Genomic DNA, 27823 nt, shown 5'->3' on the forward strand with positions numbered 1-27823 from the left:
TCAAAGACAAAATTTAAAGATTTTTCTCAACCCACCATTGAAAAACTCATTATCTAAATTTAATTGCACACGAATAATGGTATTTTATAAGTTTATTTTGAAATATATATATTTCCCGACTTTATATTAAACATATATTTGGTTTAGTAAATAGATAATTCATACATATATGAATACACATCAATATTCTCGTATATACACATTGAAGTAGCATTTATATTTGGCCTTCCTCTTATTATATTTTAATAATAATAATGCCATGGATCGATAGATGTTACGAGACTTTCTTTTTATGATATGGCAACGTTTTTTGTTTTAAAGTTATTTTTTTTGTGGTAATTAACATTTGGATTAGCAGGTGCGACAACAACAAAAAAGAGTCTAACAAAGAGAACTTTATTTATTTTTAGTTTGTATATACAACACATTGAGAGCTATAAAAGTTTTAATCGCCTACAATTAAAATTAAGGGCGGGCCAAGAATGGGGGTATTCTAATTGCCACACAAGGGGGTTATCATACTTTCTACAAGATTATCATAAGTAGTTTGTTTAGTTGGGTAGTTAGTAAGTTAGTTTTTAGTTAGTTAGTTAGTTAGGCTAATTGTTAGTGCTTGTTGTTCTCCAGTTTTGCGCTCGACTTGGTCAGCAAATGTACAATTGATGCTTGGTATACATATGTGTCTTGTGTCAGTTGTTTTGTTTTAGTGTATTTTTTGTGTAAATGTCTATTCGTTCATGTCCTTTCAGTTTAGCCCAAAAATCGGATATTGGTGAAGACCGCCTTGGCGGGACGCTTTCGATTGCAGAAGTTCACGGTCTTGCTATGATTCCCTTTACGGTTCTCGTGGAGATTGACCAGGAGCTTGAATATATCCTCCTTACTCGGCGTACATGCGTATCGTAATTCCGGTTCATAGTTGCTGTTGATAGAATTCATGTAAGAACTGATAATGGTAATGGTTATGTAGTTAGCAAATTCGTTCACGTCTCGTCTATCAATAATTATTAAATTATTGGAATAAAATCGATCTCTCAGGGGCTGTGTTGGGGAGTCTACAAATATCGGGGGGTGACTGCGTTTTTATCGGAGCTTTCGGCCTAGAGAGACTCTTGGAAATGCATTACAGTAAGTTGGATAAGATTGATTTTAAACTAGCTACACTATAATTAAAAACTAAGTCTAGAGGTGAGGATACTTAAGAAATTGCTAGGAGAGCTTAGCTTTTCCTGGCAATTTCCAATATAGGGATTTCTGCTGGGAGACTACAACAAACATTTACTAACTACAAATGAAAATGTTATTAAATAAATTAAGCAACTCCTTAGGTGCACTTTGATTTAAAATTTCAATACAAGTATGGAAATAAACATACCCTCGGTTCTTGTTGTGACGCTTCCAAGGATATCTGCGGTAATAGCGAGAACGTTTGGGCTTGTTTTGACCCAAAACCAATTCTTGAACGGCATTATCTATATCAGAGTAGTCGTCATTTCCACCGGAAGGCATTAGGACTTCCGGTTCCTCTTCCTCAACATAAACTAGAGGAAGAGTTTCTAAAGAGGGGTCCTAAAAAGAGTATTTATAGAGCACGCATTTAAAAATTATAATTGCGAAAAGCAAATGCTAATATTAATGTTCTTAGTAGCTTAACAATTTTTTCGCTTTTATTTGTAATGTACCTCTAGCATTTTCATGAGCAAAGCCGATTTATCCACCAGTTCCTGCTCGGCCCGGAAATCCTCTTCCAGCTTCTTAAGGACCTCAAACTTGCTGGCCAATTCCAGTTCGCTTAAGACAGGATCCGCATAGTCTGGCCCCGCAGGTGGAATACCAGCCAGTCCAAGTTCCTGTTCTCGCTGCTCCTGCTCTTGCTGTTCCTTCTGCTGCTCGACATTTAAGGCGCGGAGTAATTCTGGCATGAAATGAGCAAAAACCAAAAACGGTGTTTGTGATTTAAATGTTTATTCAAGCTGGCGCTAATCCGGCCACAGGAAAAAAATAGACTCCTCACTCCGCCAGCAATTTTCCTCCGTTTACAATCCGTATTTTCTCTGGCAAGTTTCCGCCTTCTGACATTTCGAAAGTTTTGTGTAGTTCTGTTTTGTCTGTCAGAGGCTTAAAAAGCATATTTCATAGCCACGACTCTGGCACCGTTTCAATGAAACGGCGGAAATTGACTGGCGGCAATGAGCTCCTGGCAAAGGACTCGTCTCCCCCTCAGCATCCAGCACTTTTTGACCATGTCTGTCAGTCAGAGAGAGGGTGTCCTGCCAGGCTTTTGTCTCCTTTTAGCGGTTAGTCTGTCTATCAGTATTCATGGCTTAGATTGTTTTCCTTTTTTTTACTATATTATGGCTTACATATTTTTTTAAATAATAGATATTTAAAGTATTTAATTCTTAACCCAAAACTTTCTAAAATAACCGTCTCGGCTTAACAAACGGATATTCACTTAAAAACCCAACAAACAGCAATAGAAAATCGTTTAATTTCCAATCCATTTACCCATGTATCCAATTGCTTGGAAAACAAGTCCATTTATTGAAAATTCGATATGACTTTTCATTTTGTGGGCCAGAGAGAGGGCCAGGTCCTTTGCGGGGGCTTCGAAAACTCAAATGTCGAATCAAATTCGTCAACAAAAAGAATCACATATGCTTAGATGGGCGTGTTAAGTGGGTCTACACAAACAAATTTCGGGATTTTGGCCAGGACACTTGTGAAATTGTGCACTGACCGAACATTTTCGGCGACCATTATGGCCATTATTGATGGTGGGCGTTGGTTACGGCTAAGTGCACGCACATCGTATGCCAACCTAACCCACTCAGAGTTACGGCTCACCCCTTTCTGTGTGGAGTCGCCTAAAAGTCGGCAAATGAAAATTGCGAGAGATGCTAGCCTGGCTTTCGACACTTTCGAATTGACATTTTTTGAGGTGTTATGGTAATTTTTTAACAGAATTTTTGTCAGTGATTCAGTGATGAGGTCAGGTAGCACATCTAATCTTCCTATAAGAAAGATTTAAAACAAATCACAAAACTTTATAGTTCTTCCTTCGACTCAGAATAAAAATCTCTTTAAAAAGTTGTCACCGTCTCGTAATTGCTCTGGCTGGAGTAATCCAAAAGTTTATAACTCACCATCGCCGGGATCGTAAACAGCGCGTTCCTGTGCCTCCTGGACATCCGGCGAGGGTGGACCATGGCGCGCTGCATGCTGTGCCACCACCCCAAAGATTGGAAGATGCAGACGATGTGGCGCAGATGCAACGCCTTGGAATTCGTTTTGTCCTTTGAGAAGCCCGACTGCCGTGTCCGTCTCCCTGTTGTTTGTGGGTGGCTGGGGGGCCAGGAAACCGGCTACGTGACGCGTCCCACTGCCCAGGATCGCGGTTGCCAGGATGCAGAGCGCTAGGATGTCTGGCTTCATGATGGTCGCTCTGAATGTCGTCGGGATTAATGCGCGGGTTGCCGTCTCAGTGTCGTATCTGCAAGGCGAGGAAAGTGAAGATGTATATACATGAGGGTAATTACCATCACTACCACTTGCTAGGGATCCCAATCCCCCTCGTCATCCTCGCGGCACCCCCTAAGGCAGCTCATCTGCCAATCCTGCGAGTGGGTGTCCCTTTTGTGTTTAAGCAAACAATACGCACATAAACACGCAAACAAGCGTGGAACCCCAACAAAAAGTGAATATCGTGTCGCAGAATGAGTATACTGAGGGATGAGGGATTTACGGGCTAAAGGGGGGGCAAAGGGGACAAAGGCGGGTATCAGCGAAAAAGGCGTTTGTTAGATAACTTGGCCAACTCCTCAACTTCTACGTCATCTCGATTCTTGGGCTTTTGTTTTACGCGGCTTGTTAATCTTTTCAGTTCGCGATGCACTGTGGTGCAGGTTGTTCAATCTTAATTGATATATTTCTTAATGAGATTTTAGTTAATTTTATAGTAATATTATAATATAGATGTAATTAAGGATTAAAGATTCTGGTATTCATTAAATATAATGCCCAAAAAGGATACAAGTTTCGTTTAAACGTTTATCTCCATTCGCTCACTCTCAGAATTTATGAATATCCCTTTTAAAGACTTAAATAAGATTTAAAAAAAACAACAAATTTATCAAAAAAAATATTTATTAGGGACTTTTTTTTTAGTTAGTGTTAAAATTAGTGTCAAAAACTAAAAAGGTTTTAATTGGAAACTCCATCTGGAATCCCTCTATACATTATACTAAGAGTGCCTCAACCCTCTTCATGATTTTTTATATTCGCTTAAATCTTTTGAGTTAATTTTATTTTTGGTTCATATCCTGGCCACTGTGTCCTAGGTCTTTTTTTTATTTTATGATTTTTTCCATGTACTGCAGCGTGTTTTCATTGTAAGGCCTTCGCTGTATGCTCTGCCATTTCATTTAATTAAGTATGGGCGAGTGGGCGGTAGGCGGTAGGTGGGCTCAACTCTTTCGCAGCGGATTTTCAGACCATTAGCTCAGGTCCATGGCTAGGGATATGGATCCAGAATGAGGATGAGCATCCCATTGTCTGTTTTTTTCTTTCCTCCGTTTAATAACTTTGGCCTGAGCTGTATAAATGAGCTGCATGGCAACTTTTGGCACTTGCGGTCTCGATGGTTGAGATGTCTAGGCTCGGTTTAATTTTGAAAAACCGACGCTACGGAAAATAATGTTTGCTTTACAAATTTAGACAAGAAGTGTGAAGATATTCATAATGAAATGAGTTATTAATTTTTGCTGGATTTAAGGCTCAGTCTTTATTTAGAAGGATTATTTTGAGGCTTTTCTTTAAAAACGGAAAAAATTTGTAAATTTTTAAACACATAATTTTTAGGCTTCTCTGCCTTGGAATAAATTTAAATTTCCATAAATTATATGGTTAATTAACCACAAGTAACCAAGCCACAAGTAAATCAACACAGACACGCCTCAAGAAAAAAGTAAAAGAATTTTTGGTCGAGTTCATTGAAAAATTTCTTTAGGGGCGTAGTCCAATTTCTTTCGGCTTTTTCAGGCACGTTCTCTAGAAATTGATTGAGCTGATTTTATTTAAATATTTGCAAATACACTGTATTTTATTGTATCTTTTTTTTTAGTTAACTTGTTACAAAAATGGCAATACACTGCGGGGTATTTCCGGCCACAAACTTTTTCAATTACTACGCTCTGATTGGCACTCAAAAGTAGGCAACACTTTAGCTTCTGCAGGAAGAACTTGCCACCGAAATTTCTTTCCTTTATTCTGGGGGGAGTCGGAAAAGCCAAACGGCAGGGGGAAGAGCAAGTAAACAAAGCAAACACGAATCGTTGTTAAAATGCTTTAATTAACTTGTTGACACAAAGTCCAAAAAAAAGAGGGACGAGGCCAAAGCCAAGCCGAAAAAAACGTGAAGTTTCACCTACACTTGTGTGTGGTGTCCCCAAAGGTAAAATGAAATTAATTCTCTGGCCAGGTATACACCTGTCCACTGTATATATGGGTGTCCATTTGCTAGCAGGTATAACGGTATTTTTACCTGTCACCTGTGTTTCTTTTTGTGTGCGTTTCATTTTCGCAATAACCGGACGGCTAATTGCTAAATTGAGCTGAAATGTAACTGAAAGTGGAGTACGCAATGGCCAGGGATATGGCCCGAATATGTTTTTACTCCCACATACTTTTGGCCCACACCGACAGGTGTATTGCAGAAACTTCGTTAATTAGGCTAGTGATGGCCAGGAAAATGGTACTCGTACTCGTAGTTGTTCAACTGCAACAGACACATGCCCCCGGGTTGTGTACCAATTATGAATCATATCCTTTGGCAATAATCCCCAATTGATGCCAATTGCATAACTCATACTGTTATTGAAACGCGACAGCTGCGACATTTGTCGAAAATTATACAAAAAGGTTACAGGACCACATTATCGCATGTATGCCTGAAAGGTTAAAAAGGAAAATGTGGAATGGACATCAATTGTTGGAAAGGCTTTAAAGAAGTATACCATTTTCCTCAAAAAATGTCCTAAAGAAAACTTGTTTCATATTTAATACAAATAAAATATAAAGCCACTTCTATCCGGTGTTGAATTTGATCCTTTGGTTAGTTGCTAGGTGAAAAGTAACCAAGTCCTCTACCAAGTAACACATGCCACTTTCGAGTCACTGCAAGGACTCTGGATAAATTCCAAGGGAATGCTGAGTAGCTCTGTCATAGAAATACCTTTGGAACGCCATGAATTCTCTTCACTTTAAATTTATTTATTTTTGATATATATATTTTTTCTATTTTCAAGGCATTTCTCGCACATACTCTTCGATGGGAATAAAGGGGAAAGAACAAGGCCTGCCTGTCAGCATTTTCCGCAAATATTGATATATTTTTTCTATTTGTTTCCCAAGGAGTCTTTCTGATTGGTTTATTTGCGCTTGACATTTATGTTTGGCCTTGGATGGGAATTCCTTCGAGTTATTGATATTGGCATTGATACAATATTTATAAAATCATACACTTATTGGAGTTTAATTAATTTAAACATTTGGTTTTTGAGGAAAAAAAAGAGCATTTTTCAAGGGTTTTTGAGTTAATAAAAGGCAAAAATTTAGCTAATGATTTAGAAATGTATATATATAAGTGTTTTGATTGTATAATTTGTTATGGAGAAAATTAAAGCTGCCTGAAAGTTTTCTATAAGTTTTCTATAAGTTTAGTTTTTCTATAGTTTTAAAAAAGTTAAGTCTCATAAGTTTTAGGAAAAAGTAGTATTATTATTATTATCATTATCATTATTTTGTTAGATATCCTTAAAGGTTTTATTTTGTTATTTAACTTTAACTTAAATAAATTTCTTGAACAATCTTTGGAGGTGAAAAATAACTGATTTTTATTCATATATTTTAACTAACACTTATCCACAATTTATATTGTAATATTAATATTAAATTGCTTCTTTTTTAACCATTAAAATTATATTTATTGGCAAAAAAAATAAATGATAGCCAATAAGAATGATATAGCCAAAATGACATTAAAAAGCCAAGTATAATAAAATTACTAATTAATACATTTAAAAGCTTAAAACTTAGCCTCGTTTTCTCCGAATTGAAGTTGAAACATTTAAATATCCACCCACTAATTTTATATGTTTTTTGTCCATCATCACTCATTAAATCTCAAAATGACGACACTACAATGTAATTGATGACGAAAGCGACGGCATTTCTAAGATTTCACGCCGCGTAAATATATCCGATTCTGTTTATGAAATTGTTTCTCCTTAAAGACCGCAAAGGTATTATTACTTCACAGAAAATCTTGTAAGTAAATTCCAAGGATTTAAATTTAATGAACCGTTTTGTATTTCAGATGCTCACTTTAAAATATCACTGGAATGTGTTTCGAATTACTTTTAGCCAGAATTTCGAATGAGAAACTGGCGAGTGGACTAGGAAACTGTCAACTGTTGCACTTGCTACTTGTTGAACACTGCGTGGTTGACTCGCAGAGCCGCCTCCTTTTATAAAGGCCACGCAGATGGCCTTTCCCGATGTGGAAACCGAATCCAGAGAAAGCCGAATCCAAAACCGAAGCCGAATCGGAAACTCTATTGGCCGTGAAAGAGACGAGGACACGGCGCCAAAAAAATGAAACTCGCGTAAAAGCTTCACCAAGCTTTTCCGAGGCTATTTAGAAAAAAATGGAATAATTCAGAGGGTTTACGTTTTTTATCAATGAAAAATATTTGTTAGATTTAAAAAGTTTTAGCGGCTGCCCGGCGATTTCGGCGAATGAAAAATTTCACAGGAAAGGTGAAAAACCTAAAAGCCGAAAGCCAGGCAATTATTTACTAGGATATGCGCCGTTAAATAGGCAACAAGTCGCGTAATGGCGTCACATCCTCTCTCCTTGTCACTTTCCCTCCAAAAATGTCTTAGGAAATTCAGAGGTTAAACATAATAGATTGACGGTTTGTTGACAATACAGTTTACGGTATAAAAGGCCAAATGGAAGCGTCATAAGATTCTTGGAATCCTGCAGTAGCGTGGGCTTTTCGGCTGCTCCCTCCCATGGGGGAATTTCCAAGGATGACGCCGCGGAAATCCTTGCCGAGTGCAAAAGATTTCCATATAAAATTCATATTCCCTTTTGAAATTCTGGGAAGAGTCACTGTTTGTATTGTCATGTTTCCTGAACATTCCAAATAGAAAATTATTCTATTTTTGGTTAGATGATGATGAGTTTAATATTGACATTGAATATTGCATTTCATTATCAGCAATGATTATCAGTTTTGATTATTTGGGTCAGACTGATAAATCGGTATTTACGATAAATGAGCTCAAAGTTTAAAATTAGAAATTGTGTAATTGGGAATTGTTCTACAGAATTATGTCATGGACTACCATTTTTTTATATTTCTATCTAACTTGAGACCTTTGCCGTCACACTTTTTCAAACTAAAACTTCTTAGCCATATTGCAATCTAACTGGTTGGAGGTCATCCATTCAGATGTCAACAACCGTCAATGTCCTGAGGCCTCAAAACAAAAAAAACACACACTTTAAAGTGAAACAACTGTGAGTAATGGAGGACAATCCAAACGATTTGCATTCGTTTCGATTCCCCCTCAATGTTTTCGTTATTGTTTCGAGTGCCGAGAGTATATGTATGTGGTGTGTGTGTTTGTTGTTTTGGCCTAAAAGGCGGGCCGGGAAAATAAGCATATATAGGGTTTTCTTGCCAATTGCTCGGGGCAACCGAAAAGATGACACTTACCCTCAGAAAACCAATAATAGCGCGCTGAAAAGTTTTAAGTGCTCAAGGGCAGAGGGAATGTGAGGGAGACACCGGATCCGTAACAGGAAGCCACCCATTCTCCAAGGTGAAAGTCATATTTTTATACCATTTTTTGGCTATTTTTAGTCAGTCTTGATTTCTCGATGGCAGACACATTCCCTTGGCCACGTTAAGCGGTTTCGGCGACTTAAGTTGCATCAGGCACCCCACAACCCACACACTTTCCCCGTTTTCATTTTCGTCAGCCAATCGAATCCAATCCAGTCCATGTCCGCCCACCGAATGCGTCACAACATTTTCTGATTTCTGCAATCCCTCAAAGGCAATCGACGTGCTGGCCAAAATGATAAATAAATTAGCCAACAAATAGTGATATTTAGCGGGCGTTCTGGGAAATGATTTCGGATTTTATGATTAGGTAACTAAAAAAAAGAATAGAAGGTTTATAAAGTGGCTAATTCTATAAAACTTGCTTACTACGTGGTATTAAACCATTAGTAATATTAATCTTAGTTTTAGAGGATATCCTTTGGTGGAACCCTCCTAGAAACACCCGCATATTAGCTTCGAAACTGCAATCATTAAGCAAATATTTGTCGACTGGCTGATATTCGAAATTGGCCATTGACTCATACGTTTGTTTTTGGATTTTTCGGTTGCTTTATTCATATTATTATAGTTTAGATCCGGGCACTATCAGTGCCGCATTACAGCTTTAATTAAACCTCATTGACAGTTATCAACCGTGAAACGCCGTGATTGACTGACGCCGCCGACTCGCTGTCATTATAATTCGAGAATCTGTATCGTTTTTGAACTGAGTGCTCTTATGATTATTAACTTCTGTAACAAGTTGACGTATTTGCACAATTTGGTGAAATATTTTGGTTTCCAAGTGTTGGCGACGGGAAGCAAAATATTTGGCCAAACTTTGTAAAGAAACCGTGAAATAATCGACCAAAAAATAAGATGATCAACAACTTGAAATGAATTTTGGTTTGTCCTTAGGCCGGAGGAGGGGGTGCTGGGGGCTCTGGCTCGTCGTCCGCCTCCAATTCCTGCTCCTCCGCGACCTGCTCTTCCTCGACTTCCTCAGGCGCCTCCTCGAATATTTCGCCCATGATTATTTCCTCAGCTAATTGATATAACTCCCGAATGTCCTGTAAGATATTTATATTACATTTGAGGAATTATTTTAGGGTTTTGTAGAGCCTTACCTTGGCATTTCGCAGTGCCACAATTTTCTCATCCTCAAATCGTAACTGGTCGTACTGTTGTTTGGAAATCAAGAGACCACGATTGAACTCGTCCTCCATTTCGGCCTCGAGTTCTTCGGCATATTGCTGCTTGGCCAGGGTGAGGCTGACGGCATCCTCGCTGATTATCGTCTCATCGGAGACATCCGTGACATCGTCCAGGTATTTGCGCTGCACTGCACCCTGATAGTCCTCGTCCTCTACAGATGGTTCTCTTATTACATCCGCACTGGCCCGATGGGCATCCTCGATAATCTCGGTGAGTTGTTGGGTGGTGACGGCTGTCTTGATGTCCTTAAGTTTGTCATCCAATTGATTACGTATGCGGAGCTCGGTTTCACGGAACTTTTGTCTATAAAATCAAGAAGATATTTAACATAAATATATTCTATTAAAACCATTTCGAAATACATACCTGGCTCTTACTATATTCTGTATATCCAGTGGATCCGATGAGAACGGCTGGGAGACGCGCAAGGAACGCTCCTTCATTTTGGCACGTTCCTGTTCCAGAAACTCCTTCAGGTTCTTCTCGCACTCTCTCCAGTCTTCGTTTTCAATGCTGGAAAATATGAAATAAAAAAGAGCAAGAGTTTTCTTTTCATTAGCCTCCATTCTGAAACAAACTCGCTAAACATTCAACTCATGCATATTAATGGCGGCCCCGATAAAGCAAACGTTTTAATGACGTGCCAAGGGAACAAAACGCTTCTATCATCGTTTTTGCTATACCCTTTCCTGGAAAGGACTATAGTAATTACCTGTATAATTCTAAATGAAAGTCATTTTTTACCCAGAATTTTGTGGGTCACAAAAACATTGTGTATAATATCAAAATGATTATATAGTTTTGATTACATTATCAATGTGGATCGGAAATAATAATCTCGGTTGTAAAATATAATAAATGTTCCAAAAATACCTGCCTATAATTGGCATTTATTATTGATTCCATATCAGGTCTTATTTTTAGTTTATTAGACTCTATATAAAATATATTTTATGATATTAATTATGCTGATTATAGTATTAAAGGTCATTCAACTCTACCTAGTATTTGTTCAACAAATTGTGTGCTCTCTATTTTTACTTTTTTAATACAATTTTTTTAAACCAAGAGCATCTAGCCTTGTCCTAAACTTTATAATTTCCCTGCAAGGACCCAGATTTTTTTCTTCCCCCAAGGAAGACCGTTTAAGCCAGTGGGTTCATCTTTTAACAATACATGCATCTTAGCCGGTTCCCGTGCTTTTTTTTTGAGGATAAAAGGCTTCCCAGAAGGCGTCGAGCGTCAACGTGGAATAATGTATTATTATTTTTGTTTTTGCTGTTGCTTTTCCCACACACCCACCCTCTAACACCCCCAGCACCCACACCCACTGCCACGCCCACTGTTTATTTTTTAATTTTACGGGCATTAAGAATAACTTTAAAGCCCTACTGACTTACCGCAGCAGGTCCATGCCCCGTTCGGCATCCTCGGTCCTGTACTGTTCCACCAACAATTTCTGTTGACGTTGTCGCTCCCGTTTCTTCGCCAAAAGTTCCGCTTCCTTGGCCGCATGTTGCAACCTCTCCCGCTCCCATTTCACGCCCTGCAGCTTCAGGCGTTCGGCATTTTTCTCACGAGCGGTTTTTAACTATAAGGGCAGAATATGTAAACTTTTTGGGATATAGTTTGGTTTTTTTCTGGATTTCCCACCTTGGATCGCTCTTTCATTATCTCCATATTGGCATCTTTATTGACCATAAATATGGGATCGTCGGCCAGTTCATCTGGGATCACATCCGACTTGCCCTCGATTATCAGCATGCGTTCACGTTCTACTTCTTTAAGCTTTAAAAATATATAAAAATTATAATTTAAAAAAGTATTTAGTTTATGTATATTTCCTAGTATTGATAAGAAGCTTTTGCTTCTATAAAATTTACTAAAGCCATATATTACTATCTTTTGTTCTTTATTAATAACCTTTTTGATGGCAAGACAAGCTGTTAGCCAAAAATAATGTTGGAATTTTATTAATGTTATTAAAAGCCAAATACAAAAGCCAAATGTTGCGGTTTCTTTGCTCAACTAAGCTTCTTTTGCGGTTCATAATATTATATTTGTTTTCTTTGGTTTCCAAAAATTAAGTAGTTTCGAGAAGTTTCAATTTCCCCAACCCTTCAACACCATTTAATATATATTTTGTTTATTATTTATTTAGTTTTTTTATGCCGCATTGCGCAGCTCTTGGAATTGCAATTTGAAGTGTCAGAAAGTTTAGCCTATTCAGGACTTCAGGTAACTGCAATTGCATTTAAGGACATATCAGACAGACAGATCTCTAAGTACCTGTATCCGCATTGAAGCACTTTCGACTCTACTCTACTCCTCGCATGTCTCACTGGCATAAAATTCAACTTTTACTTTGCCGAAGAGTCTTGTATTTTGTTTCTGGTCTAATTTTTATTACTTTGACGGCTTGGATTTGCCATTTTCATGCCAGGGGCTCATTGAATTCAATTGTTTGTGCTTTTTTTGCGATGGGAAACTCAAAAAGAACTCCACAAAAAAAAGAAGATATGTAAGTAAGTAGGCGGTGTCGGCGTCATTGAAAAACTTTGGGACACTTTCTCGCCATTCCCGCAAAAAAAAAGGAAAACTTGAAAAGGGTAAGCCAGAAAATGAAATCACAGCTAATAAACAAGTGAAAAGTCTCAGAGGGTTTTATTTAATAAATAAGGACTAGAAGTTACTGCTTAAGAAAGGGTTGAAATAATATTAAAAAAAATGATACACAATTATTAATATCGAAATTAAACCTATGTATGTCTTTATTATCTTATGTATACATTTTTAAGATAATTCAGAGGTCTTAGGGAAACTAAAACTTAGAAGCTGTATATGTGTGTATATTTTTCTCATTTCCTAAAGCAAAAAATCATTTTTCTCATATTCATATCGCAGTCTTTAAATTCAATTTTCCTACCAATATTCAGATTTCACAAAACCTTAAACCTTCCACAGTCAATACCTCTCTATACCTCTTAAAGATTTTTTTTGTACGTGACTCTAAGTTGCGACAAAATTTGTTTAGGACTCTCGTCTTGTATTATCCTTATTTTTCAGGCCACTCCACCCGGTGGCAGGAGTAAACTTTATGAAAATTGAATTACCAGCCAAAACAAATTGGTCACATTTGTGTCTAGAGCGGGGGTTTAATTGAGGTCCTTTTCTTCATTCTTACATACCTCTCTGGCCCGGATGCGGGATAGCAGCTGTTTGCGGTAATCCTCGTCGATCCTTTCGCGCAGCTCCTTCATGTAGGCCCGGTCCGTCAGCTTGACCACATTGGTGCCCATCAGACGCTCCAGACGAGCGCTAATGCGCGGCAAATTAAAACTGAAATTGAAACGGAAAAACACAATCAAATTTCTGGAAAAATAATTCCATTTCGAGCATAAATATTCCAAAAGAAAATGAAAGCGAGGGGGACGAGTTAATTGCGATGACCCTGGCGAATGTAAGTCAATAATTTTCACGCTTAATTACAGGCTCAACCTTCGGTTTGTCTTTTGTTTAGTTGTAACCTGAACTCTCACCTGTACCACCTGCTCCTGCAACACCTGAGCCACCAGAGCCGCCTGAACCACCCGCCCCCGCACCTAGACGGTGGGCAAATCCCACATGGGTCCGCTGAGGCGTTTTAGCGCTAGTAACTGTTGGTAACGAATGAGGTCGGGCCGCATTTTAGCCCTGTTACTATAGCGCTGTTCACTCGCTGCGTTCGCCAACTGCCGCCAGTATTTTATTTTGGTTGCCAAACACCCGAAACCGACAACACAAGGACAAGGAGTCGTTCTATGACTTGTTTGCCTTTTTTTTGTGTTTTTGGAAGCTTTCTTAAACACCATGGGATCAAGGTATTACATCAAAGAGTCTTGAGAGAAATAGTAAAAATAATGTAGGTCAAAGTAAACTATTTTGTTGTTAAAGAAATATTTTAAGGACTTTGAAATCCATAAATTTTAATTCCAAAATAAATATGAGCATTTCTGATCCACTGTCCTGCCAAATTTCAGTCATATTTTTCACGTGATATGCACACCAACCGGCAAGAATAACAACAATACGAGTATACCTATATCCTCACCTCCAACCCACAATTTAGCGTAATTTTAGACATGCAGGTCAAAGTAAAACTGAGTTGTAATGAACCAAAAAAATGAAGAGAACAAAACGTTAATTTTATAGAGAGACTACTGTCACAGTTCGTCAGACTTTCATAGACTTTCGCTAGGCTTTTTAGCAAAAAACCAACGACTCACATGGTCTTTGGTGCTTTTTTTGCGGTATGTGGTATTCTATATGGTAAATAGGTATTTTATTTCTACATGCCATAAAGCAACTTAATGCAGGCAGGTCATGAGACTCTCGTGTACTCAGCCAACAAAAACAAAAACCCATGGTACTTCGGCATGTCTTTCTTTTCCCAACGGGGATTAGTCAGCTCTAGTTAATGATTGTCGTTTAGTTGACAATTAGAGGGTTAGTTTATATGTTAGGGTTGAATAAATTGTGAAGGAAAGCAATTTTCTTTGTTTTTTTTCTTTCTGGGTTACAGGTCACACAGGCAAGTATCAATCAAAAATCGTTCACTCACGTAACAGTACTCGCATTTAATGGCTGCAAATACAATGTTGACTTTGATGTCTCAACAAAAATCGTTAGCCGCAATAGTTCAAAGTCATCAAAAGTTCAATTCAATCAATTTCCAATCTACGAGAAGGTTTTTCACGTTTACCCCCCTCGATTTTAGCATTGACATTGATAATGAAATTTCAGGACATCAATGGGTGTTGTCATCGTATCAATAACTCTCGTATCATGTCACATGTTTGCCTCGAATCCGTAGTCTCGATACGAACCACATGCATAAATTACGTATACGCCCCGTCGGCTGGATGGGGGTAAGAAAGCAATCTGTCATGTCTGTGGGGGTGCTGCCTAGAAAAACCCCTTTCGATTTATGACCCCTTCGCCGTAAACAGAAATCCAGCTCACCTTTAACCCCTTTTCGACACAGTAACGGAAGTATCCTTTTCCCATTCTTGTGGGCGCTGTAGTTCACATCTTTTTATTGCAACTTCCGCGAAACTTTCGCGACTGCAACTCTCGTGACATTTGCAAAGCCTTGCATCCGATTCTGTCACAAGTGTCCAGGTGGGCCCTGATTTACGACTCTTGATTCTACGCCCTCGTAGGTTTTTTTGAACTTTCCGTAGAGAGGGAGTGCGTGGTTGGATATGGGTTAATGGGGCTCTAAAAGCCTTTTGATAAATACCTTATGACTATGATTTTTTTCAAGCCAAAGATTATAGATTTAAGATAGTTTTTTAACATTTACAAATGTAAAATATTCCACTATTTTTTTAATCATTTTCCATCCACAGTTCGTAAAGCCCAACGTGTCCGATAGGAAAAAGTCTCATTGATTACATTTATGACTTAATTAGCGGCTCTCGCATGACATTTTGCCATGGCGATGGCAACCATATTAGTTTACAGCCTTGCCTTTGGCTAATTGAAGACGAACTATGAGGCTCAAACTCGCGGAGGGCGTGTCACAGGCACTCGGCCCGTTAGCCGCCTCCAACTTGCAGCACTAATTAATGCCTGCGACGTGCATAAATTTTCCGAAGAGCTGACATTTATGCCCTTTGCCATTCGCCATTTTGCCATTAAAATTGATAATTGCAACACGTAGCAAAGAGGCAATAAATATTGTGGCAATGCGAATGCACTAACAGAATATTGAAATCATATTCCCAGCATCTATATTTAAAATTCTTTTGATTATAAAAGTAACAAACAGAGGATGTTAAAAAGATGCTAGAAAATTAATTTTAAAAACTATTATTTGAATACCTCTCATCCGGCTCTAAGGTGCACTGGACAAAATCAATGAGAAAATCCTCTTCCACACTGATCTCCATCATGGGAACTGTCTTTTTGCTTCTCTTTTTTTTCGACATAATATTTATAAACAATTTTATTTGGAGGCCCGGCAGGTGTTCACTTTAGTTCCTCATTTTCGCACCGATTCGAGCGGGAACGCAACTCGCGGAACTTTCACCCGACAAAGGCGACCGGCGAATGTGGCGCCCTTTTCCACAATTCCTTGGGACTCCTTGAATATCCTTATGTGTTTCTTGTTGTTGACACACCCACCACACACACGTGTGTGTATGGCGTTGAGTGGCACGTGGGGTAAAAGTAAACCGCCCAGGACCTCACATTTTCATTTTGACTTTTACTTTTTTTTTTTGCCTTCCCTAAGTTCCCTAAGCGTTTCAGCTCGAATCGGTATTCGACTCTGAATCGGATTTCTGGTTCCGATTCCCTTTCCAGGACCCCACGACTTTGGTACGATTCTGAATTCCCATCGCATGTTAAAGCGTTTAATGCCGGGCGTAATGACATGACACCAATGTCAATATTACGACCAAGTGTACGGCGTAGTGTGTCAACAAGTTTCCAACATGAAGTTCCCGACTCCCAAGGGGAAGGGCTATGTTAACAATTTAGGGGGGTTTTATTTGTTTATTTTATAGATTAAGTTTAAGGTTTATTGTTAAACTTAAATAGTTATAAAAGGGATGGTTTGGTAAGGTTTATATAGAGGAGTTTTATTTTAATACATTTCTTTATTCAATACTCCCTAAACTAAAGGGAAATAATTCAAAAAATGTTGAAATTCCTCCAGATTTTATATACCGGTTAAGAAAGCATTCGTTTCTTTCAATTAGCTTCTATATCCTCCCTAATATAATCTATATATGTTCTAGAAAGAATATTCAAAGGAAAATATTTAACTAATTTGAGCTAATTTCTTCCTGTGCATTGGAATTAAATAAAGTTTGCGAAACTTTGCGTTCTAAAGGTGACAACTCTATTTGTCTATTTGAATATTGGAAGAAATGGAAAACAATTTTGGCTCTAGCGCAGTCCATATTTCACTTACTGGCTTTCCTCCTTTTAGCCCCTGTTTATGGCCAACAACTGTCGGTGTTTATTTCACCGTTAGATCTCATTTTACCCTTCTCCCTTTGTTTCTGTTCCAGCACGAAGCCGTTGACTGAAAGTTCTCTCCAAGAGAAAGGCACACTATGTCTGTGCCAGGAGGAAGGGTTCCCACAAGGTGGTTGGGCCGGTGGCCTTTCTTGGGTGGTGGGAGGAGTCTCACATTACCGTGAAACCAGATAACAATTTCGCTTTATGGCCACGTTTCATGCCAACAAGGCATACAATAATTTCCTCTAATCGACTCGGAGCGCGGAAATTGAGCAAACACTTGCATCGAGGTGGAGTTTCTGGAGTTTGATGGTTCGGCGACTGGCGGGTTCGACATTTGCCAATTTTGACTTTGACATTCCATGGGCATTGAGTGCACTTTTCCAAACTGCGCTTGCGGGAAATGGCACTCTAACATAAAAAGCAAAAAGAGCCAAGACCAAAACACCCGTCGTATACGTAATGAAAATTGTTGGTACCATTGTATGTATGCATGTACATACATACATACATTAGGTAAGAAGGATATGTATTTCTTTTCAAATTCGCTTCCGATCGGAATACCTCAAACGATTTGTATTTCGATTCTGCACAAATCTGCATCAAAATCTAGAAACGAAATTTTGGATCGATATTTTTTCCATTTTTCTGATGGACCCCCTTCCAAAATGCTGATTTTTCATATATGGCCCCAAGTCATGACTGTATCTTGGCCAATTCGCATCCGATTCTTGAGCGGAATACCTCAAACGATTTGTATTTTGATTCTGCACAAATCTGCATCGAATCCTAGAAACAAAATTTTCGATCGATATTTTTCCCATTTTTCTGATGGACCCCCTTCCAAAATGCTGATTTTTCATATATGGCCTCCAGTCATGTCTATATCTTGGCCAATTCGCATCCGATTCTTGAGCGGAATACCTCAAACGATTTGTATTTTGATTCTGCACAAATCTGCATCAAAATATGGAAACAAAATTTTCGATCGATATTTTTCCCATTTTTCTGATGGACCCCCTTCCAAAATGCTGATTTTTCATATATGGTCCCAAGCATGACTATATCTTGGCCAATTCGCATCCGATTCTTGAGCGGAATACCTCAAACGATTTGTATTTCGATTCTGCACAAATCTGCATCGAAATCTAGAAACAACATTTTCGATCGATATTTTTCCCATTTTTCTGATGGACCCCCTTCCAAAATGCTGATTTTTCATATATGGCCTCCAGTCATGTCTATATCTTGGCCAATTCGCATCAGATTCTTGAGCGGAATACCTCAAACGATTTGTATTTTGATTCTGCACAAATCTGCATCGAATCCTAGAAACAAAATTTTCGATCGATATTTTTCCCATTTTTCTGATGCCAAAATGCTGATTTTTCATATATGGTCCCAAGTCATGACTATATCTTGGCCAATTCGCATCCGATTCTTGAGCGGAATACCTCAAACGATTTGTATTTTGATTCTGCACAAATCTGCATCAAAATCTGGAAACAAAATTTTCGATCGATATTTTTCCCATTTTTCTGATGGACCCCCTTCCAAAATGCTGATTTTTCATATATGGCCTCCAGTCATGTCTATATCATGGCCGATTCGCATCCGATTCTTGAGCGGAATACCTCAAACGATTTGTATTTTGATTCTGCACAAATCTGCATCAAAATATGGAAACAAAATTTTCGATCGATATTTTTCCCATTTTTCTGATGGACCCCCTTCCAAAATGATGATTTTTCATATATGGCCCCAAGATATGACTACATCTTGGCCAATTCGCATCCGATTCTTAAGCGGAAAACCTCAATAGCTTCTGGCTCTTGAGCGAATCGCAAAACATAGTTTTTTTCGATTTTAGATCGAAATTCTTAAACAATTTGTTATAGTTATTTTCTTTGCTCACATACCTGATTGTCGGTTGTAGGAGTTATAAAAATGAATTTAAAAAATTCTTTCCTGTTATAATGTTAAAGTTGACTTCTTTTCAAAAACCAAAGTCTCAAGTATTTGGAGCGGCCATCAGCTTCAAAATGGATGCGTCATTTGATTTCCGGTCCGCCCACTTTCCAAAACCTCCTGCATCGCCAACTTTAATTGCAACGTCTTCCGGCATCGCGATATATGCTTGCAAAAGACCGTAGACGTTTTGCCAACCAGAGTTTTCATTCCCTCTCCTCGAAATATACCTTTGATTTATTTAAATTTATTTTTTTAAAGTGAAAATTTAGTTCAGTTTCTTGGGGACAACAAAATTTTAAATTTGGTCATCGGATTTTAGTTTAGTGCCGCTTTGTCTTGTGTGCCAGATTTGAGGTTAATAGCTTTGATGTACAGCCTTGTAATTTATTGAATTAAGGTTTGTTTTATATATTTTAATTAACTTTATAAAAAAACATAAAACAACTAACTTTATAAAACAAAACTATTATCATCGCATCATGGCCTCTGGCACAAAAATAAAATACGTCGGGTTTGTGTCTTGTCTAGTTTTTCACCTCAGAGCAATGGTTCAAGTTTGCGCTAACGATTTTTGAAGCTTTTTTACTATTTGGTACACTTAAACATTTTTGGATGATTTTCGGTGGACTTATTTAATTATTATTATTAAAAAATATTTATAAAATAACTCTTTCAAAAATGCTTTAAACCGTCTAAGAGATTTCTTGAATTTTTATAGTGTTTGGATGCATTAATTATAGCTCCATTTTATTTGAATCCTTATAATATATCTTACGTGCATTTGACGAGATCCTGGAGATCCTCGGGCGACAGGGCGTACTCCGGATCCAAGGGGACGACATTGCGGCCACGACTTCTACTGCTAAGCTTTCGTCGATGTCCGGATGAAGTTTTTCCGGAACTTTTAACTCCAAAAGGGACACTATCACTTTGAAAACTACTCAGAGGTCGCGGCTCCTCGGCAACGATTAGAGGAGCACTCGCGGTGCGTTCCTCCGGATACTTGACCACCGAAGAGGTAGCACCACCACCGGTCAGCTCTTCGGCCTTGGCCTTCTCCGAGAAACTATCGCGCCGCCAGGAGGGGGTGAGGGTGCGGATCACGTTTTGGGTGTCCGAGAAGCCCTCGTAGTTGTAGCGCTTCCGGAGACTGAGCCCCGACAGATACTCCAATGTCTGCCAGACATTCATTTTGTTCGCACTGTATGACGGCTCCTCGTCGACTGACCAGCAAGCGTTGCGTGCGATCCGTTGGGCCAGGAGCATCGTCACGGTGGCACATCGCTTGCCCGGCGGCGGCGGAGCCCACTCCCGCGACTCGGATGGTGCAACAGTGCCGCTGCCAACGCCCACAACACCGATACCCGCCGTCGCCCCGGCGGCAACATCAATCTTAACAGCTGTGAGTGACATATGCGGAACAGTTTGTTTTGGGTTCCAAAAATTGAAATGTAATTAAGTTTCCGACTCCCACTGCTCTATGTATTAGCGTTTTAAAAACTTCGTCCTCATACTGCCTGCGATGCCGTCGACAACTGAACTTTATATGATGGCAGCACCAGGGCTATCCATCCGTATTCCTATCGGTGTATCCGTATCCGTGTACTTTCCTCCGTGCACTTTCCTTACTCGTTGCGTGGCAGCCACGCGTTCGTACTGTTCTGTTTATTGTATCCATTTTTGCGCCATTAAAAATAATATCATTCTGATTGAGTGACGCGCCGCTTAAGTACTTTCCTCCTTTGTTGTCCTCGCACTGACACCGATTTTCCGCTTTCCCCAAGTCCTTTTTCCCCCCCAAACTCGCTGATTTCCCTTTTTATTGAACACGCAAAGTGTCGGCATTATTGCATCGGTATACGTATACTATGTGCTATAGTATCTCATGCCTCAAACCCAAATGGCTTTTTCATTACCCCGTTCGGTTATTGTTTTGGCTGCCATGCTAGCCGCCACCTCGCACATTGTGGATACGCAGCTCAAAAAGTTGAGTTATGACAGTGCTAATGGAAAGTATACTTTCTATAGTCCTATAGGCTTTCACCACGAAAGAGACCCTTTTCCACAGGAGAAACATTAGCCCCATTTCGAGGGTAGCAATTCATGGTTTTAAAGAGCTTTTAGTTTCCGAAAGAGATATATATTTCTACTTAAGTTCTGTTGTACAAATAAACATAATAAAATAATATAATTTTTTGAACTAGAACTAAGAACATATATCATAAGTTTTATACAAAAAAAATCCTTCGTAGTTTAAACCTAACTTCAAAAACCTAGATAAGTTTCAGCTACCCTCGATTTCTTTCAAGTATCTTAACCTTGACAGCTCCGACAATTCCTGACTTAACCGCCCCCAAAAAGGCAGTCCCTGAAACTTGAGAAGCTTTTCGGCGACCCACTGAGGAGAATAACCAGCCAATTTCCCTTTTCCATCACTCGAGTTCCCCAATTACTTGGTAAAGTTCCGCCGACATCTGATGGCTGCACTTGCTCCCTCACATCCCCTCCATATCCTGGGTGTTCATTTGCATTCGAGAATGCGAGCCATCTATCAAAGGCTTCGTTAGCATCGCGTGACTGAACCAGGCCCGGAAATTAACACCACCCACTCAACTTTTTTGGCCAAAACAACTCCACTAACACCCTCCGGGCGAGAGGGAGGTCCAAGACTTGAGGATGAGAGTAGGATTATATATCTATCATCTTATCAGACGATGTGATGCAATTGAATGTGAGTATTTCCCGTCGCGGATTTAATTGCCATGGAAATATTTCTGGGAGTGGCAGGGCCATACTTTATGAGTACGCCTGACAATTTGATGGATGCAATAAAATATTATGGCCACGGCTATGGCAAAGAATCTTAATTGAATGGCAGCACCAGCGGCTGCACCGGCGCCATTCGGTGTCAGAGCCACTGAACCACCAAAAATACTGAGAAAAAAAGGATGATCTGCCAACAAAACATAAAATGAGTTTTAAATAGATGCTCCTTAAAAGGATTTCCTCGACTATATACCTTATACTTCTTGGATTTAATCTTTATTGACTGTGCTTTAAACTAGACTCAGATTAGAGTGCAAGTTTGTAAAAAAAACTACCTTATGAAATGATTATTTCTCTCTGTGTAGCTATAAACCCAAGGAAAAACACTTGACAACAATCGGAGTTGGCACACGTGTAGCGTTGCCCCCCTGAACCTTCGCAACTCCCAAATGTTTGCAAGTCTTTTGGAATTCTTTGGAAATGTTCAGTACTCACGCAACAATGACATCGGGATCCTCCCACCATTTTTTGTTTGAAGGCTGAAGCAGGAGGCTTACTTGGCGCCAATGGTTCTTGTGAACCACCTAATCGAGAAGTTCAAGATATAAAAATATAGTTTTTTTAAGAAATCCAAAGCCTTACCTTGTACTTCTTGGGATCGTAGGCGTTGTGATCCTTCTCAGTAAAAACCAAACGAGCCATTGTATTGCCTTAAAGGATAATCTTTTATTTTAAAATCCCCCGAAAATGTGTAGTTTTAGGAAATATGTAAATAAATAATATGTTTGCTTGTTTTGAGGGAAGAGAACTTAATTGTTTTTTGTGTAGAGTGACTGAAGATTTGGGTTTGACAACTTTTTAAAATGTTTCTATGGAAAAAATAGTCATTTCCTAGTTTGATAATTTTGTTTAACTGTAAGCCGGTTTGTAAAATATTTTATTGATTAAGAGATAAGATTAAATAATAGTTACTTGCTTAGACTATTTAAATATTATTCCATTAGAAAACGAAAGTGGTTTTGTTTTATGTAATGGATAGTCTAGATTTCTAATGTAGGTGAATTCGAATACACTTAGAATAAAAGGAGTTATGTTTAGAAACCTAAGGTGTATTTGAATGAAGTTCTTCTAGTTCTTAGAATTTTTTCAAGACCCTATACACCCCATATTCTATATATTTTTTTTTTAAATATTGTGCATATTTTTGTTCAAAGTTTTTATAATTTTTTCACACTTTTTTTATAAAATACTTTTATAGAACCCACTTTAGTCTAGCGTTGGTTGCATTTAAAATAAATATGCAAATGAAAAAGTCGGAGACCGAAATGGTTCAGTCTGCCGAGAATTAATTTCAGGGCGAGCTCACTGAAGTGGATTTAATTACATTCAGATGATGAAATTTTAATGGACAGCCAGTGGTGCTGACGCTGGTATAGTATTCTATATAGTGTGGGTCTGCCGGCTTGTAATTTGCCTATCCATTGTTGTTAGGGGCACCCAAGATATACAATATATTATTGAATTATTATATAGAATTCGAGTTATGGAGCAGGTATGTAGGTATATTGATTGTAACCGCTTGAATGGATTGGCCGAATCAAATGCGAACTGTCTTGTTGGCTGGGTCTTGTCAACCGGCGTGGCTAATTGTTGCGCACTTGAATTCTTGTCAATGATCTGGGAAGGTCAAGGGGTTGGGGTTGTGGTACTGGCCAGTGGCTACTATGTCTGTTTGTTCTCTGGTCCAGTTTCCGCATTTGTGCAGCAAACATATACATATCTCACCTAGTCTATCCGCCGACTGGCCTTATATGCTAAATGGAATTATGAATCTCGGAAACCAATCGATCTGGATCGAAACGGAGCTATAAAAGCACTATGGTCGATGGCAGATGTCAGTTAGTTACGTTTCAATCGTTGCTGAGATCACAGAAGCCAACATGAAGGTGAGAAGGCAAAAGATCTATTGGATAAAGTGTATATTCTAAGGGTTCTCAAAAGCCCTTTGGTTCTCAAAAACTTAAGCTCGAAAAGATTAAGTGAAATGATCCTGTGGAAAGAGCTAACATTTGCCTTAAGAAGCATTGATTCCGTGATTCTACTATTAACTCTCAAAAGATTCTTGACTTAATAGTCAGCTTTCTGGACAAAAATAGCCCGTCTTGGACAATTTCTAATAATAAAAATTATCCAATAATTAATCATCTATTATTTTGAATGCCCCCACAGTTCGCCGTTGTCGTAGTCCTGTTCGCTTTGGCCTGGGGAGTCAACTGCTCGGTCGTGCCCCTGCTGACCGCCGCCCATGGTGGTGTAGTGATTGGTGCCCCCGCCGTTGCCGGTTCCGTGGCCATCCAGGCCTCCGCCGTGCCCGCTGCCGTGCCACTTGCCATCGCTCCCCAGGGACCCGTGCTTATCCAGTCCGGCCCGGCTGTGGTTGCCGCCCCTGCTCCCGCTGTGGTGGCCGCCCATGCTCCCGTCGTCCTGGCTGCCCCTGCCCCCGCCGTGGTTGCCGTCGCTGCTCCGGAGGCCAGCTATGTGGCCAAGACCCGTGGTGCCGTCCATGTGGCTCCCCTGCCCGGACACATCCAGTCCGCTGCCTCCGTCAACCTGGAACCCGCACCTGGAACTTTGTAAATCGACCCACTCCCGAATATTTCCATGAACATGAACGACCCCTGTACTGTACTCGCATCTTTCCTTACTTTTTTTGGTTTTGTTCTTTCACTCCTGGGATCCTCGTTGAGGATCAAATTTCTACAGCAATCTAAGTCAGTCCTATCCAGTTCTAATGCTTTCCGCTTTATTTTCTGGTATACATATTTATCCAACCCACTGTTGTCACCTGGAAATTTGTTTCTTTATAAATAAAACAGAAAAAATGTTGTTAAAACAAAAAAAGGATTGTGATTTTTGCTTCGGGAAATTTAAAAAAATATTAGAAATAATAGGCTTTTGTTTTAGCCCGTAAAGACCGTCTGACCCTCTGAGTTCTTGTTTTGTTTTTGGAGACCACACCTTTGGGCCAACTCCCACAGCAAATATTAAACGTCTTAAATGGTTCACAACAATCTTGATCGATGTTAGATTACAGATGCCAACAATTAATCAATTCCGGGGCCTCGGCTTAGACTTCGGCCCATACATAGGTTGGGGCGTTGACAAACAAAAGCTTTTCCAGAAACACGGCTGCAATGCGGCAGCTGGGCTACTTTGTTGCCAACTCGGTAACTTGGCAGCACACAGCCTTTGAGCCAACCGGCTAACTGGTCTCTGATCTGAAATCGAGAGTCTGTCGCGAACTGGAGCAGGGGCGGTTTGCCTTGATCGCCGCACACTCGCACTTGCAATTATTAATAGAAAAAAAAATGTGTGTGTTTGCAAAAAACTGGATATGGCCCCGATGGAGTTAAGTAATGCCCATGCAAAGTAATGCAGTTCAGATCCGCCTTAACGCCCACTTTGGGGCATTGGGGTTGCTAACAGCCGTTACTATAGTGTTCCTGATTGTTAATTTTTACTTGATTTTTGGCTTTTAAATAAAATAGGTTTTTTATTAGGGATATAAAGAAATGTTTCTTGATAATGATTTCTAAATTATATGTTGTTTAGGACATATAAGAAGATATTTTTTTATTGGAAATTTTATTTTATCAGTAATTAAAATCTCAATAAATAATATTCCCAATAAAAATCATACTCACTTTCATTGCAAACATTTTTTTTGAAGAAAAGCTAGCTTGTTAAAGAAATAGCATAAAACAATGCAACATCCTAGTCATTCTTTAGTCTATTAACTAACTAAAAAGTGTAAAATAAAGTTCTTATTTAATAGACAAACAATTAACCCTGCTTGACTGCTGACTTGATGCCCTAGCAGCTAGGGCCTAGCTGTTGACTGAAAATGGATTTGACCGAAAAACATGATAAGCTAAAAAATTCCGTGGCTTTCAATAAAAGTGTCAATTGGCGCCGGAAAACAGAGAGAGGGTTGAAGGGGCAGGGTAGGGGCCGTAGCAGGGGCAGGCGTTGCTTGGGGGGCCAGCAAGTGGCAGCTAAACAAACAGCAGCTAAACATTTTGCCGCCGTTGTACTGGTGTCGTGTCGGCAGCCAAGCCCCAAAGCAATTGGCCATAAATCTGGTCAGAGCCCAAGTACCAGAGCTGCAAGCCATATAGCCATTCACTTTTTGTTTTTTATTTTATACGCCGTTAAGACCCACTCGTTTTGATTCAAGCCAACCGGCGGCTGCGTTTACGCAAATCTACAACGCATGACGCACCACCATCTATTTTTTCTTTTTTTGTAGGAGTGGTGCATTGCAAGTTCAAGTTTACGCACTTTGTGGCTTCCTGCTACAAACGGGTTCAATGCACCTGGCCTGAACGCACCTGAAACGCACCATTGCTGCTGGCTCTGTTTCTGGTCTGTCACGCATGCGCAGAATCCAGTTCAAGTTGGCCCAGTCTTGTATTTGCTTTGCTTTAGTTTTGGTCTACGCAATTGGAAGACAAGACAAGGCTAAGGTGGTTTGGTTTTTAGTTGGTAAATGATATTGTTACAGGAAATATAGTATTACTTTTAAGTGTTATTACAATGTCTTTAGTAAAGATATATAACTAAAATCTATGGACATTTAGATAATTGTTCTTTTAAGTTATATTGGCAATAGTTTTCTGAATTTTATAGCCCAATAAGGTAGGTTTATATTTTATGTCTTTATTTTTTCAAGTGCCATTGAATGTAATTACTATAGTTTTGCGTGGTCGATGAGTTGTTGAATAAGGTCAGTAGATCAGGAATTGAACAAGCTCAGCAGATCGGAGTGATTCATTTTTCAAAACAACTTCAGCTAGAACTAGGTGGGGACCATTGATTTCCAGTCAAAAAAAGACAAAAAATACGCTACGAATTACAAGTCGAATTTCGTAATGTGGCAAACAGAGCGGCTTTCTTATCCGCACCCACAACTGGTGGCTTGGTGGCCTAAATATAGTACGGCCAACAACCTGTGGCCAAAATATTCGCCGGTTGAGAGTGAGCGACAAGTAACTCTCGTGTTGCATGAACGGCGGCGGCAAACAAACTTGTTGCACACACTCGTTCAGATTTTTGTGATTTTTTCCGCTGGCAGGCAGCAGGCACCTGAACTACTGGGATGGAGATTGGAGATGGAGGAAGGAATGGAGTCCACTTGGCAATCCAGACATTCCGTGCTCGAGGGTTCAACTCCAAAGCCGCTACTTGCTAACGCCATAAACACACTAACCAGCCCATATTATGGCAAGAACCCGGTTGAATTAGCAACAAAAACTGTTAGTTGTGACAAGCATGGCCACAAAAGTGGTTAATTATTGACTCGCCTAATGACCATTAAGAGTCCGCTTAGCATGCTAATTGTAATTGGATTAATTACCCCAACAGATCTTGATCAGAGTGCGGGCAGCACTTGACCAATCGATTACGTTACGATTCCAATTGCATCATCAAAGGCATAACTATAGCCAAACCAATTGGCCAAAAATAAAAATAAAGGCATACAGCCTTTTGGAGGCCGCCCACTCGAAATTCCTTAATAGAGTCCAAGTGTGATTGCCTATGCAAGTTGGCTTAAAAAATTCATTTAGTTTGAATTACAATTTAAAAATTGGTAAAAGATTAGTTGGTAGGCACTTGAATGCTCTCTGATAAGAATTGTTACTGTTTTACTATATTATTTTTATATATTTGACTTCGAAGGATCTATTATTAATTATTACTTTTTTATTAAAATGAAATATTAAGTGGACTTATTTGCTATTTCTTTAAATTATTTACCACAACTAGTACCTAGAATTATATAAAATATAATTTATAAATTTTTCTTTCTTTTAAAATCAGTCTTACCTTTTGGAATTTATTTACCTTGTAGAGTATTAAAACCAAATTAAATAATGAGCTGCAAGCCAAAGGTGTTGCTGGTG

The 27823-nt window shown here is 39.1% G+C and overlaps 3 protein-coding genes across 5 annotated transcripts; 1 reads left to right on the forward strand and 2 right to left on the reverse strand.

The window, feature by feature from the left end:
* Positions 1-58: 58 nt before the first annotated feature.
* On the reverse strand, positions 59-9469 carry LOC108125830 (uncharacterized). Of its 3 annotated transcripts, none has more exons than XM_070277144.1 (6): positions 9285-9469; positions 8787-9229; positions 3147-3493; positions 1683-1915; positions 1376-1569; positions 59-922 (listed from the first exon to the last, which is right to left on the reverse strand). In XM_070277144.1, exons 3-6 carry the CDS (start codon positions 3433-3435, stop codon positions 751-753), a joined length of 888 nt encoding a protein of 295 aa, XP_070133245.1. In that variant the 5' UTR covers positions 3436-3493; positions 8787-9229; positions 9285-9469; the 3' UTR covers positions 59-750. The 3 variants fall into 3 exon arrangements, with proteins under 3 accessions (XP_070133245.1, XP_070133244.1, XP_017097656.2); XM_070277143.1 differs by having other exon boundaries at positions 59-946; XM_017242167.3 differs by lacking the exons at positions 8787-9229; positions 9285-9469 and adding an exon at positions 7384-7488 and having other exon boundaries at positions 59-946.
* Positions 9470-9613: 144 nt separating this feature from the next.
* Positions 9614-22717, reverse strand: LOC108125826 (cilia- and flagella-associated protein 53). Its single transcript, XM_017242162.3, has 8 exons — positions 22503-22717; positions 22356-22444; positions 13301-13451; positions 11766-11900; positions 11513-11703; positions 10479-10625; positions 10025-10415; positions 9614-9967 (listed from the first exon to the last, which is right to left on the reverse strand). The coding sequence occupies exons 1-8, from the start codon at positions 22560-22562 to the stop codon at positions 9812-9814; spliced, it is 1320 nt and encodes a 439-aa protein (XP_017097651.2). The 5' UTR covers positions 22563-22717; the 3' UTR covers positions 9614-9811.
* Positions 22718-23752: 1035 nt separating this feature from the next.
* LOC108125856 (adult cuticle protein 1) lies at positions 23753-24761 on the forward strand. Its single transcript, XM_017242198.3, has 2 exons — positions 23753-23806; positions 24090-24761. Exons 1-2 carry the CDS (start codon positions 23753-23755, stop codon positions 24495-24497), a joined length of 462 nt encoding a protein of 153 aa, XP_017097687.1. The 3' UTR covers positions 24498-24761.
* Positions 24762-27823: the final 3062 nt, after the last annotated feature.

Source organism: Drosophila bipectinata, chromosome 2L, assembly GCF_030179905.1.
Source record: "Drosophila bipectinata strain 14024-0381.07 chromosome 2L, DbipHiC1v2, whole genome shotgun sequence".
In the NCBI taxonomy this organism is placed as follows: domain Eukaryota; kingdom Metazoa; phylum Arthropoda; class Insecta; order Diptera; family Drosophilidae; genus Drosophila; species Drosophila bipectinata.